This window comes from Cyanistes caeruleus, chromosome 24 (genome assembly GCF_971803275.1).
Source record: "Cyanistes caeruleus chromosome 24, bCyaCae1.hap1.1, whole genome shotgun sequence".
Taxonomy (NCBI): Eukaryota; Metazoa; Chordata; class Aves; order Passeriformes; family Paridae; genus Cyanistes; species Cyanistes caeruleus.
This window is the reverse complement of record NC_141724.1, coordinates 4,856,117-4,871,018: the sequence shown is the minus strand read 5'-3', so window position 1 is coordinate 4,871,018 and position 14,902 is coordinate 4,856,117. Positions and strand designations below refer to the sequence as shown.

Here is a 14,902-nt window from a genome sequence, read left to right as displayed (position 1 = left end):
CTCTGGCTGCCCCCACACTCTTCACACCTCACTGCTGTCACTTTTATTTCCCACACCAATCCCTTTACATTTTGGGGGTGCAGAGTCATTTCCCTGAGGGGGTCCTGCCCCCCTCCTTCCTTCGGGCGGGGGTCCCCAGGAGCCCTGCAGTGGTCCCGGTGTCACTGGTGGCTTTGGGGGGCCATTGTCCCGAGTCAAGGCGTGGTTCTGTGCCCGGGGTGGGTTCTCCCCCGGCTCCCGCCGGTCCCAGGGCTCCATCCGGAGCAGGGACGTGTCGGGGACATCAGCGTGGGTGGCTCAGTCCCTGGGGGCGATCTGCAGGGACGCGGGATGGGAGAGCTGGGGGGGAGCTCCGGGATGGGGAGGGGGCGTGCGGGTCCCTCGGCCCCGTGGGCAGCCCGGGCTGGGGGGCTCCGGGGCATCCCTCACCCCCAGGATCAGTCCGGGGGTCCCTCACCCCCAGGGATGTCCTGATGGGGGACAGCTTGAAGAGGACCCTCCGCCACTCCTCGGGGCAGACGTCTCGCAGCTCGGCCGGGCTCATCTGCAGCAGCTCGTGTCCCCACAGCACCCCCAGGGTCCGCACCGTGCTGCGGGGGGCGGCCGGGGCTCAGCGGGCTCGCCTCCAGCCCAATGGGGGTTTGGGGGAGGGGGCTCAAGGGACCACCTACATCCGCGAGAAGCCCTTGTCCGTGAGCCACGCTGTCACCTCTGGCGGCGAGGAGCTGGGCCGCAGGGTGGGGGGACTGTCCTGCAGTGGGGGACAAAGGGAGGGGACACGGGCGTGTCCTGCTGGGGGCCGCGGGGAAGGGGGGCAGAGGGGACACCCACCTGTCTGGGGCTGTGCCCCGGCTCCGGGACGGGCTCCAGGATGTTGCCAGGGACGTGTCCCCTGTCCCCCCGCTCGTCCTGCACCAGCCACCACTTCCTCTGCTGGTCCAAGACCTACGGGGGGTGACAAGGGGGGCAGGGCGGGGGGCCCCGGGGTCCCACCTTGGCCCTCCCCACGGGCACCCATGGAGGGACCCCCCGTTTGTACCTGCAGCGTGTCCCCCTTCCTGACGCTCAGCTCCTGCCAGTTCCTAGCCTGGAAGTCGTACAGGGCTCGGGCCAGCCCCTGGGCAGGGAGGGGGGACCTGCAGGTGGTTGGGGGTGCATCAGCAGCCAGCCGGGGGCCAAAGCTTGTCCCGACCCCCGCACCCGCAGGGACAGGCGGACGCTTACACTGGGCTGGCATTGTCCCTCCAGCCGCTGCCCGCGGGCTGTGCGAGGGGCAGGGACAGGGAAGGGTGGCGCGAGTGACTTGGGGAAACTGAGGCAGGCGGTGCGGTGTCCTGGAGATCCTCGTGGCGCTCCTGCTCCATGGCGGGGGGCAGCCACCCGTCCGAAAAAGCCGGGGTGTAGGCGGGCAGCAGGGCGCTGTTGGGGTACTCGGCCCTGCGGCCGTCGGGGGGACACGGGGTGGGTGCTGTGACCCCCTCAGGTCCAGACCCCCCTTCCGCGGTGTCGGGGGGCTGCACCCCACCTGGACTTGTTCCAGGCCGTGCCGAGGCTCTTCCAGACGCCGTAGTCGTCATCGCTCAGGTTCTCCTCGAGGAATTGCAGCGCCTCCGGCAGCAGCAGCGGGCTCTGCACCCCCGGGGCCAGGCCGGGGCTGGGGCAGTGGGCCAGGACCTGGGGGGGGGGGGGATGGAGCAGCGCCCCCAAACACAGCCCGGCATGGGGGAGCGGGGGGGATCCCCAGCCGCTCTGCGGGGCGGGACCCGCTCGGGGGCACTCACGAAGGACAGAGCGGAGAAGATGAGGCGCAGCAGCTCGGGGGGGTCGGGCTCCGTCACATCGCGGTGGGTCCGTCCCTGGGGGGGTGGGTGTCCCTAGGGAGCCCCCCCATCCCCACACAGCCCCCCCATCCCCACACAGCCCCCCCCATCCTCACACAGCCCCCCCATCCCCACACAGCCCCCCCATCCCCACACAGCCCCCCCCATCCCCACACAGCCCCCCCATCCTCACACAGCCCCCCCCATCCCCACACAGCCCCCCCATCCCCACACAGCCCCCCATCCCCACACAGCCCCCCCCATCCCCACACAGCCCCCCCCATCCCCACACAGCCCCCCCATCCCCACACAGCCCCCCCATCCCCACACAGCCCCCCCCATCCCCACACAGCCCCCCCATCCTCACACAGCCCCCCCCATCCCCACACAGCCCCCCCATCCCCACACAGCCCCCCATCCCCACACAGCCCCCCCCATCCCCACACAGCCCCCCCATCCCCACACAGCCCCCCCATCCTCACACAGCCCCCCCATCCTCACACAGCCCCCATCCTCACACAGCCCCCCCCACCCCACACAGCCCCCCCATCCTCACACAGCCCCCCCCATCCCCATGGCCCCCCCATCCCCACACAGCCCCCCCATCCTCACACAGCCCCCCCCATCCCCATGGCCCCCCCATCCTCACACAGCCCCCCCATCCCCACACAGCCCCCCCATCCTCATGGCCCCCCCCATCCTCACACAGCCCCCCCCATCCCCACACAGCCCCCCCATCCTCACACAGCCCCCCCATCCCCACACAGCCCCCCCCATCCCCACACAGCCCCCCTTTCCCATTTAGGCCCCTTCCCCACATCCCCCCGACCCCAAACCGCTCCCATCCAGCCCAACGGGACCTACCATGAGGTTGAGGGCGAATTTCACCTTCTGGAAGAAATCCGTGTACCCATCCTTCGGGGGCAGCGCTGGAGGGGCAGAGCTGGGGCTGGCACCGGCCTGGCCGCTCCAGAAGCCCAGGCAGCCCCCCAGGGACCCCCCTCCCTTCCTACCTGGCTTCTTCTTCTTCTTCTTGGTGTTGGCCGAGCTCAGGGCCATCTTCAGGCGGCCCATGAAGAGCTCCAGGTCCCCCAGGACGTGGTTGAGGATCTCCTGTGGGTGCAGGGGCACGGTGCGTGCTGGGGGGAGCTGCGGGGTCCGCAGCCGGGGGGGGCTCGGGGGGGCTGCACTTACAACATCTCTCTCCACCTCGGGCACAGCCTGGCCGGGGGGGCGGCTCCGCGGCATCTGCGGGGGGTCCGGGGCACCTGGTGACACTACAGTGTCCCCGGCGTCACCCCCTGCTCCCGGGGAAACTGAGGCACGATGCGGTCCCTCCCTCCCCCGCCCGACACTCACGGTACTCCGAGGAGAGCAGCCTGCGCTGGGGGGGCTCCTGGGGGTCGGGCTCCGGGGCCGGGTACGGGGGGGCCGGGCTCGGTGGCGTGTCCGGGCTGCTCCGGGGAAACGCGATGGATGGGGAGGGGGAGCCGAGCCTGGCGGGGCGGGTTTGGGTGTGGGGTATGGGCTAGGAGGGGGCTGGGGGAGTAAGAGGGAGGGGGACAGGGGGTCTGAGCCCGGGATGGGAAACAGGGTGGGGAACGAGGGACGAGGGGACACCGAGCTCAGGGGTGGGGTGGGGGGTCTGTGATGAGGAGTGGGAGGGGGAAACTGAGCCTGGGGCTGGGGTGGAGGAGGAGGGGTAGGAAGGAGGCTGAGCCCATGGGTGGGTGAGGGATGGGTTCATGGGCTGGGGTGGAGGAGGAGGGGTAGGAAGGAGGCTGAGCCCATGGGTGGGTGAGGGGTGGGTTCATGGGCTGGGGTAGGAAGGGGGAGCTGAGGCAGGAACGGGGGCACTGGGGAAAGGGCCCCCCTCAGCCTCAGGAGCCCACAGGCAGGGTAGGGACGCTGGGGGACACTGGGGCGGTGTGGAGACCCCATCGCCAGACCCACCACAACTCTGGGAGCGAGACTTGGGTGCCCAGTCTTCAGGGAGGGGTCTCGGAGCCACTTCCCCCCGTACCTGTGCCCGTAGTGATCGCTCTGCTCCTCCTTCCTCTGCCTCAGCACCTTCTCCAGGCTGCTCCTCAGCGTCTCTGCCTGGCACGGACCCCTTCCATCAGCGCCCCATTCCGGGGGGCTGCCCCCCATTCCTCCCCCCTCAGGGCTCACCCCCAGGCGCTCGCACTGGAAGAGCAGCACGCTGGTTCTCGGCGGGTTCCTCTCCTGGACGCTGACAGCCAGCACCGTGTTGTCCAGCCCGGCCGAGCATCCCTGCACGCTTCCCAGCGGGAAAGCCTCCAGCTCCTCCTGGAAAAACGGGGTGCTCGGTCCCCCACCCGAATGGCTAGGAAAGGGTTAAAGGGGTGCAGGTGGGACTGTGGGGATCGGGCTGTGGGGTGAAGTTTAATGGGGTGGTGGGGTGGCGTGGGAGGGGGATAGCAGAGTTTGGGGGGCTGAGCCTGGGGGTGGGGCAGGGTTGGGGGTGCCAGACCGGGGGGTGCCCACATTGGGGGGTGCCAGGGCTACAGGAGCTGCTGGGCTGGGGGGCACAGGGGTGTGCTGGGCTTTGGGGATACCTGGACCAGGGGGACTGGGGTTTGTGAGATCCCATAGGCAGGAGATGCCAGGATTCAGGGGATACCCTGGCCAGGGGGTACCGGGGTTCGGGGATGGCCTGGGGTGCCCCGGTTGAGGAGTGCCGGGTTTTGGGGGTGCCTTGCTCGGGGAATAGCGGGATTCAGGGGGTACCAGGTACCGGAGGGTTCCATGGCCAGCGGGGTTCGGGGGTGCCCTGGCCGGGGGGTACCTTGCTCTCCACATCGCTCAGCACCAGCTCCTGCTCCTTGACTGCCAGGATGACATCCTGCCCCCAGAGCCGGCCCTGCTCCTCCAGGTCCTTCAGGCGCCCCAGACAATCCTGGGCACTGCGGAGGTCCCGCTCCAGGGGCATGGTGAGCAGGTGCTGGGGGACAGCCGGTGTCACAGGGGCCCTGGCAGGGCTGGGGGGCGCGGGGCGGTTGGAGGGGGCTCCTACCTCAACGTGGTGCTGGAAATCGTTGTGGGGCCTGAGCAGGGTGTGCCCGTACTCCTTGCGCTGGTCTGGGGGCACAGGCGGGGTGAGGCCACAGGGACAAGCTGGGCACGCTCGGGGGGGGGGATTAGAGGGGTTTTTGGGGTGCAGCCCTCACTCACTGTAGATGCTTTTCCCGGTGAGGCGGACGAAGCTCCCGGAACGTCGGGGAGGGGTCCTGTCGTCATATTCGCTCCTGGACGGACAGAGGGACCTTCAGAGCGCTGCCCCCTCCCCCGCCCAGCCCTCGGGGGTCCCGCGGTGGGGACCCGCTCACCGTGACGGGGTCCAGCCGCCGAACGGGTCTCCCATCCTGCCGGGAGCAGCAAGAGCGTCTCGATCCTGCTGTGGGATCCTGGGGGCAGACCCTGCGTCACCCCCACTGTGTCCCCAAACACCCGAGGGACATGCCACCCCTCCCCCCACCCCGGACCAGGACCCCCCCGTCCCCCTATCCCGGTCCCCTGCTCCATCCCAGCCCCGAGGGGTCACCCAGCGGCCGAAGCCAGACCCCCAAGGCCCGAGATGGGGTCGCTGCCCCGGGGTGTCCCCGCTCACCCCGATCGCTGGCTCCGCCGCTCGGGCCGTGACTGCGGAGGGTGACACGGGCAGGGGACAGGGCTTGGTGGCACCGCACCCTCCTGCTCTTTGCCCTCTCGTTAAAGCGGGGGAGGGACGGGGGGGGACGCAATCACCTGGCACAGCCGCCGCCTCTGCAACTCCCCGGGCCCCCCGCCCCTCGTGCTGGCCCCGGGGTGCCCCCACGCCAAGGTCCCCACCCCGGGGCCGGGTGTCGGTGACGTCCTCCCTGGCAGGAGCCAGCCCTGTCACCCGCAGGACTCTGAGCCCGCGGGGTGATCCCGGGCTCACCCCAAAGCCGTCACTGCCAGGAAAATCCTCCCGGGGTGGTTTGTGCTGAGGAAGGGGCCGGATCCGGGCTGAGGGTCCAGGATTTGGGTGAGGGATGGGTGCAGGAGTCATCATCCCCCAGAGCCGTGGGGTCAGCTTGGCTGGGGGGACGCTGGGTGCCCGGGGGTCGTGTCTGTGGGATTGGGGTGACCGCTGAACCTCCTCTCCCGGCACAGACTTGTGGGGTTTGGGTTCATTTTAAGCCTTTTGGCTTCTCTGGTGCAACTTGGGGGGTGATGGTTTAGCTGGGCCGTGTCCCCCGTGTCCCCGAGGGTCCCGTCTGTGTCCCCGAGGGCCCCGTCTGTGTCCCCGAGTCTGTGCCCCCCCCGTCCCGCTGTCCCATCCCCCCTGACTTTCTGTCTCCATTTCTTTCCCCAGGTTTGTGGATCAAGCTGCCCCCGCCACGGAGGGGCGCTGGGGTCCTGCATCCCCCAGGTGTTTCACAGAGCAGGTGACCCCCCCTTTGGGGGTGTTCGGGGACCGCCGGGGCACGCACGGGCACAGCCGAGGGGAGCAGGTTCTGGGGAGCTGTGAATTCCCCCTAAAGTGGGGAGAGAGGAATGCGGGAGTCGGGCTCGTGCCTCAGTTTCCCCATCGGGGAGGGGCAGGGTGCAGTCCCCCCTGCGGCCACGAGGGGGAAGCACGTTCCCGTGTCGCCCGGGCCCCCGATGTGTTTCCCCCCAGATGTGCGTCCTGCCAGATGTGTGACACCCCCCAGATGTGTGACACCCCCCCCAGATGTGTGACCCCCCAGATGTGTGACCCCCCCAGATGTGCGTCCTGCCAGATGTGTGACCCCCCCCAGATGTGTGACCCCCCAGATGTGTGACCCCCCAGATGTGTGACCCCCCAGATGTGTTTCCCCCCTCAGATGTGCGTCCTGCCAGATGTGTGACCCTGCATGCAGAGGGCGCCAGATGTGTGACCCCCCCAGATGTGTGACGACCCCCCCCAGATGTGTGACGACCCCCCCAGATGTGTGACGACCCCCCCCAGATGTGTGACCCCCTAGATGTGTGACCCCCCCCAGATGTGTGACCCCCCCCAGATGTGTGACCCATCCCAGATGTGCGACCTCGCATGCGGAGGGCGCCAGATGTGTGACACCCCCCCCAGATGTGTGACACCCCCCCCCCCCAGATGTGGAGCCCCAGATATGCAGGGTCTCAGGTCCCGCTAGCGCCTCTGACACCAGCGGGGTCCCTGGCGCTGGGGACATTTGGGTGACGCTTCTCGGGGCAGGGTGACACCAGGGGCCGCCTGTGGGAGATTTCGGGTTCCATCCCCCCAGATTTACTGCTGCGAACCCCCCCGGCAGCGCCCGGGGCACGGCAGGAGCGAGGCCCGGCCGTTCCCACCCCTGGCAGGGACAGCGGGCTCGCCCCACCCCGCCCCAGCTCCTCCCAGTCACTCCACTGGGTAAACTGGGAACGGCTGCAGATACACTACAAACCCCCTTTTTGTTGTTTTTCTCCTCAATTCCCAGCCAGAGGCGGCAATTCCCTGCACGCCCCCAACCCGGCTGGGTCCCCCTCGCCCTTCCCCAGGCTCGGGAAGTCTCCAGGAGACACCAGCCCCTTGGGAAGAGCTGAGGAACGGGCTCGGAGGCTTCTGGAGACACAGAAATATTTCCCCATTTCAGGTTTTGAAACCCCCAGCATCAAAATGTGCAGAATGTGTGAACTGACCCCAAAGCGCAGCTGCCTTGGGGAGGGAAATGGCCTCAATTTCCCCTGTTCTGCTCCTGCGGAGGGCACTCCACACCCAGCACGGGGACAGTTGTGGGGACACCCGATCGTGCCCTACCCCAGAGACAACACGGGCTTGGGGGGTTTTGGGGGGTCACCAGGCGGAGGGGGCCACAGAGGGTCTGGAATTCCCGGTGACACATCGCTCCAGGTGCCACGAGGCCGCGGGGCCGGGAAGCAGCGGCGGCTCCGGGGGCTGGGAGCCAGCCAGGGACAAACCACCAGCCAGCCTGGATCCATCCTCACGTCACCAGCCCGGGCTGCGGTGTACCCGGATCTGTCACCTAATTGCCGGGGACCAGCGTCTCTTCGTCATTTGGGGGATGGCTGGGGACGTTTAACCCCTCAGGGGCTGGGAAAGTGTCAGATCGGTGTTCCTGGGCCAGAGCAGGGGCATGGCTTGACATGGGTGTTGTGACATGAAGCACAGCCCCAGGGTTGTAGCTCTCAGGGATGCACAAATCCACGAGCCCTGCCCTCCATGGGCTCTCCTTGGTGGTGACAGTGACAACCGAATGTCCCGACTGTCACAGCTGCTGGGCTCACACACCGTTCTGGGGTGACACAGGGACAGACAGAGGAATGCTTGGTGACACCTCAATGTCATCCTGCCTCCACATCTTGCTTGGTCTGTCCCTGGTCCATGATCACCCTGGTCCATGGTCAGCCTGGTCCATGGTCAGCCTGGTCCATGATCACCCTGGTCCATGGTCACCCTGGCATGGTCAGCCTGGTCCATGGTCAGCCTGGTCCATGGTCACCCTGGTCCATGATCACCCTGGTCCATGGTCACCCTGGCATGATCACTCTGGTCCATGGTCAGCCTGGTCCATGGTCAGCCTGGTCCATGGTCACCCTGGCATGGTCACCCTGGCATGGTCACTCTGGTCCATGATCACCCTGGTCTGTGGTCACCCTGCTCCATGATCACCCTGCTCCATGGTCACTCTGCTCCATGGTCACCCTGGTCCATGGTCACCCTGGTCCATGGTCACTCTGCTCCATGGTCACTCTGCTCCATGGTCACCCTGCTCCGTTGTCACCCTGGTCCATGATCACCCTGGTCCATGGTCACCCTGGTCCGTGGTCACTCTGCTCCATGGTCACCCTGGTCCATGGTCACCCTGGTCCATGGTCACCCAGGCATGGTCACCCAGGCACAAGCCGTGCTGGTCCCTTTGTGCTGGGTGTCACTGGGAGCTGCATCTCCTCTCCCACCCCTGGCTGTCCCGTTTCAGTGCTGCCCCAAACCCCTCACTTCCCTGGGAATATCCTTGCAGTCACCCCAAGAGAATCCTCCGAGTCCCAGCCCTGCTGCTGTGGGCTCTGTACCCGTGGGGGATCCTGGCCCACGCTGCCCTGGCTTATCCTGGTTTTCCCAGTGTGCTCCTGATCCCATCCCTTCACAGGAACAGGCCAAAATCCGTGGGGCTTTTTTAACCCATTGTTCCCCCAACCCCCTGTGATGTCCTTGGAGGCTGCTTTGTTTCCCCTCTCCCATTTCCAAGGGCTGCTGGAGGTGGTGAGTGGGTGACAGCTGGGGGACTCTGGCAGTGACGTGTCTGTGTCTGGTGGCTCCTGGCTGGACCCCATGACCTTCACACCATCAGGTTTTTGCTTTGAGGAGGTTGAAACAGAATTTTTTGGATTTCATTGAGGGAGCTGCACGTGCTGCAGAGCACTGGGGACTCCCCACTTGGGTGATCTGGAGCTGTGATCCCAGGCCAGGGACAGGCCAGGAGCCCTGTGGCCACAAAAAGAGCTGCATTTCCTCCACGGCCCCATGGCTTTGGCCACAAACCTGCGACAACCTCCTTATTTTTAGTGTGAAGAGGGAAAAACCGCCGTGCCCATGGTCCCTCCTGTGTGTGGGACCTGTCCTGTTTTCTTCCCACCATCCGTCATCCTGGCAGCACAGCCCGGGGATTTCCAGGGACGGCGGGGGCTGAAAGGACAGTGCCACCACACAGATTTAATTAGAGGTGATGAGGGCATGCAAATGAGCAGGTTAAATCCTGCTCGAGGGTGGCCAAGCCCCTGAGAATCCTCAGAGGAGATTTGGAGGTGTTTCCCGCATTTCCCACGCTCTGGTGCCAGGGGAAGGCTGGATGTTGGGATAAGCATGGTCTGGGAGCCATGGCTGGGTGGGAGAGGGTGAGGAGGGAGGTCAGGGAGGTCACACCTCCATGGTTATTCCATGTTTCCTCTCCAGCATGGGGAATGGGTCTCTGATGCGCTGGGATCCAAGAGAGCCCAAGGAAAGGTGGAAATTGGCTTTTTCTCCTCCAATTTTGGCAATTGGGATGAATTCCCTTATGGGAGAGCTGGTTCTTTACCCCTCCATCCTGCTTCCCAGCCCTTCCCTCCCCCTCATCGCTTCCACATGCAGGGGTAAACCAAATCCAAAGGATTCCCGTCGTGCTCCTCCAGAGCAGCACCTCTCAAGTCCTGGGATCTGAGCTTGGCATGTTCCTTCATCTCTAAATCCCCAAAAATTTAGGGGTGAGCCCCAAATCCCCTGTCCTGGGATCTCAGCTGCCCAGTGGGGTCTTGGAATGGCAGCAAAAGATGCTCAGCAAAGCTCAGGAATGCCAGCTCTTCCCTGGAGGAAAACGAGGTGAGCTCCTTGGCTGGATGGAGCACCCGGAGCTGGTGACCCAAACCCATCGTCCCCATGGATGAACCCAGGGACACTGAGCTTGTGGCCATCATGGGGAGCAGAATGGGATCAAGGGTGCCAGTGATAGTTTTTCCAGGGAAAACAAAACTCTCCCGCAGCATTTTTCTGCCTGACTGTGTCAGGAATGGTGACAGTGACGACGCACACTCTCAGTTGCAGAGAGCTCTTTTTATTCCTCCAGATCCTCTTTTATAGACAGTTCTGAGAAGGTCCAAAAAGGTAAAACTTTCATTGGCCATCAAACCAGCACATCACCATCACTGGGCCGTTGGGAACAACACCCCTCGAGCGTTTCCTGCAGGAAAACAACAAGGGGACAAACAACACCTGCAGAGGTTGTCTTCCCTCTCCAAGGGCTGTTTGAGTTCCTCCTCACAATTTCTCAGGCCAGTGTGAGAAGGTGTTGCTCTGTTTGGAACGGCGAGAAGAACGACACAGACTCTCTCGTGGAGTCAAACAGAATTTCTCTCGGTTTATTGCCTCAGGTCTTTTTTATAGACTGATACACAAAAGTACAGAAAAGAAAACTCTTATTGGTCAGTGAACTAACACATCACCATCACTGGTCAGTGGGGTTCACCACCCCTCCACCTTCTCTTGCAAGAAAACAAGAAACTCACAAACAGCACCTGCAAGGCTTCTGCTATCTCTGAGGATTGTTTTAATTCCTCCTTATGAATTCCCAGGCCGCTTTCTCAGGTGAGACTGAGAGAGTTATGTGGCATTATTCCCCAGGCACTGTGCTCCCTGCTTCAGAGTTAGCATCCATAAGAAGGTTCTGTGACCTGGTTTCACACAGACACTGCTCTCCCTGCCTGACCTCTCACTTTCAGCATCCACATCTCTCCAGGGAGGAGGATGAAGGTGGAGCCCCGTGGTGCTGAGCTGGGCTGCGGAGGCTGAGGCCAGGAGGGTGGAACGAGTGGGTTCCCTTCCCATGGGAATGTGCTGCCGAGTCCCGTTCCTGGAGACCCCATGGGCGATGGGATTGGGCTGGGAACCCCGTGAGGTCCCTGGGGAGGCGGGTGGGTGCAGAACGTGACGCCCAGCACGGGGCAGGGGTGTTGCACTCGAGGGAGAAGCTGCGGAGGAAGTTGTGAAAGGGGGAGCAGACGCTGTCAGTGGGGTGTGGGGCAGAGCCCACGGCCGGAGCTCCCCAGGGAACCCAGGAGGTTCCTCCTCCCGCGTCATCGGAGTCATCCGTGGCTCTTTCCTCCCTCGGGGTGGGAGCTGGGCGGGAAGGGGTTGCAGAAAGGCACAGAGCTCCAGGAGGGTGTTTGGGAGCTGTCTGGAGCAGGGTGAGGAGCACTGTGAGGTGTTTTAGCAAAACTCCAAGTGCTGCTCCTGCCCTCAGGGGTCATCTCTCACACCATGGACATCACAGGATGGGAGCCCAGGTGTCCCAGGGCCCCCAGCATCGCTTCCAACGTGGTCCAGGCTTACTGGGACACAAACAGCTGGGTTTTCCTCCCAAAAAATCAACTGTTTCCTGCCAGAAAACATAATTCCATTGGTAAATATTAGGAATGGAAAACGTTTGACCTTCCCTATTGTTTGGCTCCTGTGGGAAGCTGAGCAGGAGGAGGAACTCGTCCTATTCCAGCCAGTGCAGCTTCTGCTGGACATCAGGAGTGTTGTGCCCTTGGGTGATGTGAATATCCAGGACTGTTTTCTGTCCAGGAATGGGTTGATCAGGTCCTAAAATTGGTCCAAAATGTGAATTTTTGAAGAAGAGTATCCAACCTCTGGAGTCATGGACACTCACTCTGGCTTTGTCCATGGTTTGCCAGTCCCAGGCAGCATCTCCAGCCTGAATCCAACCCAAATCCTGCGACTTTTCATCCTGGTTTGGAAGCTGCTGGATGTCTGTGCCACCAAGAGACGAGGCAAGGGCAAAGGAAGAGCAAACCCGGGTGATTCACAGATGGTTTGAGAAGCAACTCTTCCCTGGAAGGGCCCATTCCCTGGTCAGGAGGAGCCAGAGGAATTTCCCTGGGGGGAATTTGTCACCTGGGCATCCTCCAGTCTCAAAGAGGCTTTTGAGGCACAGGGAAGACGGAAGGTCCATGGAGCTGGGATGTGGCTGATGCCTCCTGAGACGCTCCCAGCAGCTCCCAGGGGATCCTCGTTGTTATTTCTGCAGGATGTGGGTGCTCCTGGGGGAAAAGGGACCTGAGCTGGTGCCTCCTCTTCCTCAAGCCTCCAGCTGCTGCTTGGAGACAGCCAAGGCTGGGCCAGGAGGGAGCTGAGGGTCCCTGAGGGAGGCCCTGGCACTGGAGGTGGGGGCAGATCAGGATTCCTGCAGGATTCTCGTGGGGTCCTTCAGTGAAGGGCTGAGGGCAGCAGCCAGGATGGTCTGGAGACCCCAGCCCTCAAAAAGGGAATTTCTGGATCTAGATGCTGAAATTGAGCAATTGCTGCTATTTAAATAAAATAAAATAAGGGAAAATGAAGGAAATGAAATGAAGAGAGATAATGAAAAAAAAAGGATAAATAAATTAGAGAAATAAGATGAAATGAAATAAAATGCCATGAAATTAAATTAAATAAATAGAATAAATAAAATTAAAAAATTAAATTAAAGAAAGATAAAAACTTAGAGTGAAATAAAATAGTATAGAATGGAATAGAATAAAATCAAAATATAATAAATGAAATGAAATGAAATTAATTAAAATAAAATTAATTAAAATAGGATAAAATAGGATAAAATAGGATAAAATAGGATAAAATAGGATAAAATAAAATAAAATAAAATAAAATAAAATAAAATAAAATAAAATAAAATAAAATACAACCTGTTTCTAGCTCTCAGGGTGTGGAACTACAAGGAGCCACATCCATGGGGCAGAGGGAGAGGAGATTCCTTCCCCATGGCATTCCGGACCCCATCCCATGTGGATGCTCCACATGGCACCGTCCCTACCATCACCCTTAGAGCTGTTTTCTTTTGTTTTGTAATTTTCCTGTGGTTTTTTTCCCCTCTTTTGTATTTATTTCTCCAGCAGCATCCCGTTGCTCCAGGGAGGACCGGAATCCACCCGGCTCCAGCACTGGAATCAGGAATTCCCAGGACCCAGCAGCACCCACAGGGAACCCACGAGAGGGAAAAGGCTCCGGGAAGATGGGTTTGAGCCTGACTGATGGGTTTGAGCTGGAGTGATGGGTGTGAGCTGGAGTGATGGGTGTGAGCTGGAGTGATGGGTTTGAGCCTGAGTGATGGGTTTGAGCTGGATCAATGGGTTTGAGCTGGAGTGATGGGTTTGAGCTGGAGTGATGGGTTTGAGCTGGATCTGATGGGTTTGAGCTGGATCTGATGGGTTTGAGCTGGAGTGATGGGTGTGAGCTGGAGTGATGGGTGTGAGCTGGATCGATGGGTTTGAGCTGGAGTGATGGGTTTGAGCTGGAGTGATGGGTCTGAGCTGGAGTGATGGGTTTGAGCCTGAGTGATGGGTTTGAGCTGGATCCGATGGGTTTGAGCTGGAGTGATGGGTTTGAGCTGGAGTGATGGGTGTGAGCTGGATCGATGGGTGTGAGCTGGAGTGATGGGTGTGAGCTGGAGTGATGGGTTTGAGCTGGAGTGATGGGTTTGAGCTGGATCTGATGGGTTTGAGCTGGAGTGATGGGTTTGAGCTGGAGTGATGGGTTTGAGCTGGATCTGATGGGTTTGAGCTGGAGTGATGGGTTTGAGCCTGAGTGATGGGTTTGAGCCTGAGTGATGGGTTTGAGCTGGAGTGATGGGTTTGAGCCGGAGTGATGGGTGTGAGCTGGAGTGATGGGTTTGAGCTGGAGTGATGGGTTTGAGCTGGATCTGATGGGTTTGAGCTGGAGTGATGGGTTTGAGCTGGAGTGATGGGTTTGAGCTGGATCTGATGGGTTTGAGCTGGAGTGATGGGTTTGAGCCTGAGTGATGGGTTTGAGCCTGAGTGATGGGTTTGAGCTGGAGTGATGGGTTTGAGCTGGAGTGATGGGTTTGAGCTGGATTGATGGGTGTGAGCTGGATCGATGGGTTTGAGCTGGATCGATGGGTGTGAGCTGGAGTGATGGGTTTGAGCTGGAGTGATGGGTTTGAGCTGGAGTGATGGGTTTGAGCTGGATCTGATGGATTTTAGTTGGAGCAATGGATTTGAGCCCAAATGATGGATTTGAGCCCATGTGGTGGGTTTGAGCCAGACCAGTGAGTTTGAGCCCAAGTGATGGGTTTAAGCTGGAGGGATGGGTTTGAGCCCAAGTGATGGGTTTAAGCTGGAGGGATGGGTTTGAGCCCAAGTGATGGGTTTGAGCCTGAGCCCGGCTGGCTGGAGGGGTGAGGACTCTGCCCCGGGAAGAGCCGGCTCAATTCCAGGCTGAGTAAGCGGCTGCTCCTGCCAAAATCCAGCTCCAGCGGCCGTGGTGGGAATTTTGGGGCTGCAAAGAGCGTCACTGGAGGTGGCACACGGCCCCCGCGCCGTCACCCCCCCGGCCGGGAGGTGTTTTAATGAATTCCTTAATTAGGAAGCTGGGAGAGGCGCTGCCCAGATGTTGGCCCGGGATCCAGCGGTGGAGGCGGCTCTGGGTCACTCAGCAGAGCCCCCCGGGGTTTGTGGTGGCGGTGAGGATGAGGAGCAGCGCCGGGCAGTGTGTCTGGCCAAGCCATGCTGGCTGTCCCCAAATCCCTGCCGGGACCACCCGC

At 61.7% G+C, this 14,902-nt stretch overlaps 1 protein-coding gene across 4 annotated transcripts; it reads right to left on the bottom strand.

Annotated features, from left to right (window-relative positions):
• Positions 1-28: 28 nt before the first annotated feature.
• EPS8L3 (EPS8 signaling adaptor L3) lies at positions 29-5,545 on the bottom strand. Of its 4 annotated transcripts, none has more exons than XM_086861996.1 (19): positions 5,452-5,545; positions 5,171-5,248; positions 5,016-5,089; positions 4,858-4,922; positions 4,630-4,785; positions 3,993-4,130; positions 3,844-3,920; positions 3,180-3,274; positions 3,015-3,097; positions 2,834-2,933; positions 2,685-2,749; positions 1,782-1,856; positions 1,526-1,674; positions 1,225-1,437; positions 1,040-1,136; positions 832-945; positions 672-751; positions 430-590; positions 29-315 (listed from the first exon to the last, which is right to left on the bottom strand). In XM_086861996.1, exons 2-19 carry the CDS (start codon positions 5,203-5,205, stop codon positions 284-286), a joined length of 1,809 nt encoding a protein of 602 aa, XP_086718122.1. In that variant the 5' UTR covers positions 5,206-5,248; positions 5,452-5,545; the 3' UTR covers positions 29-283. The 4 variants fall into 4 exon arrangements, with proteins under 4 accessions (XP_086718122.1, XP_086718121.1, XP_086718123.1 ...); XM_086861995.1 differs by having other exon boundaries at positions 458-590; positions 3,180-3,316; positions 5,452-5,531; XM_086861997.1 differs by having other exon boundaries at positions 458-590; positions 5,452-5,531.
• Between the last annotated feature and the right edge of the window lie 9,357 nt (positions 5,546-14,902).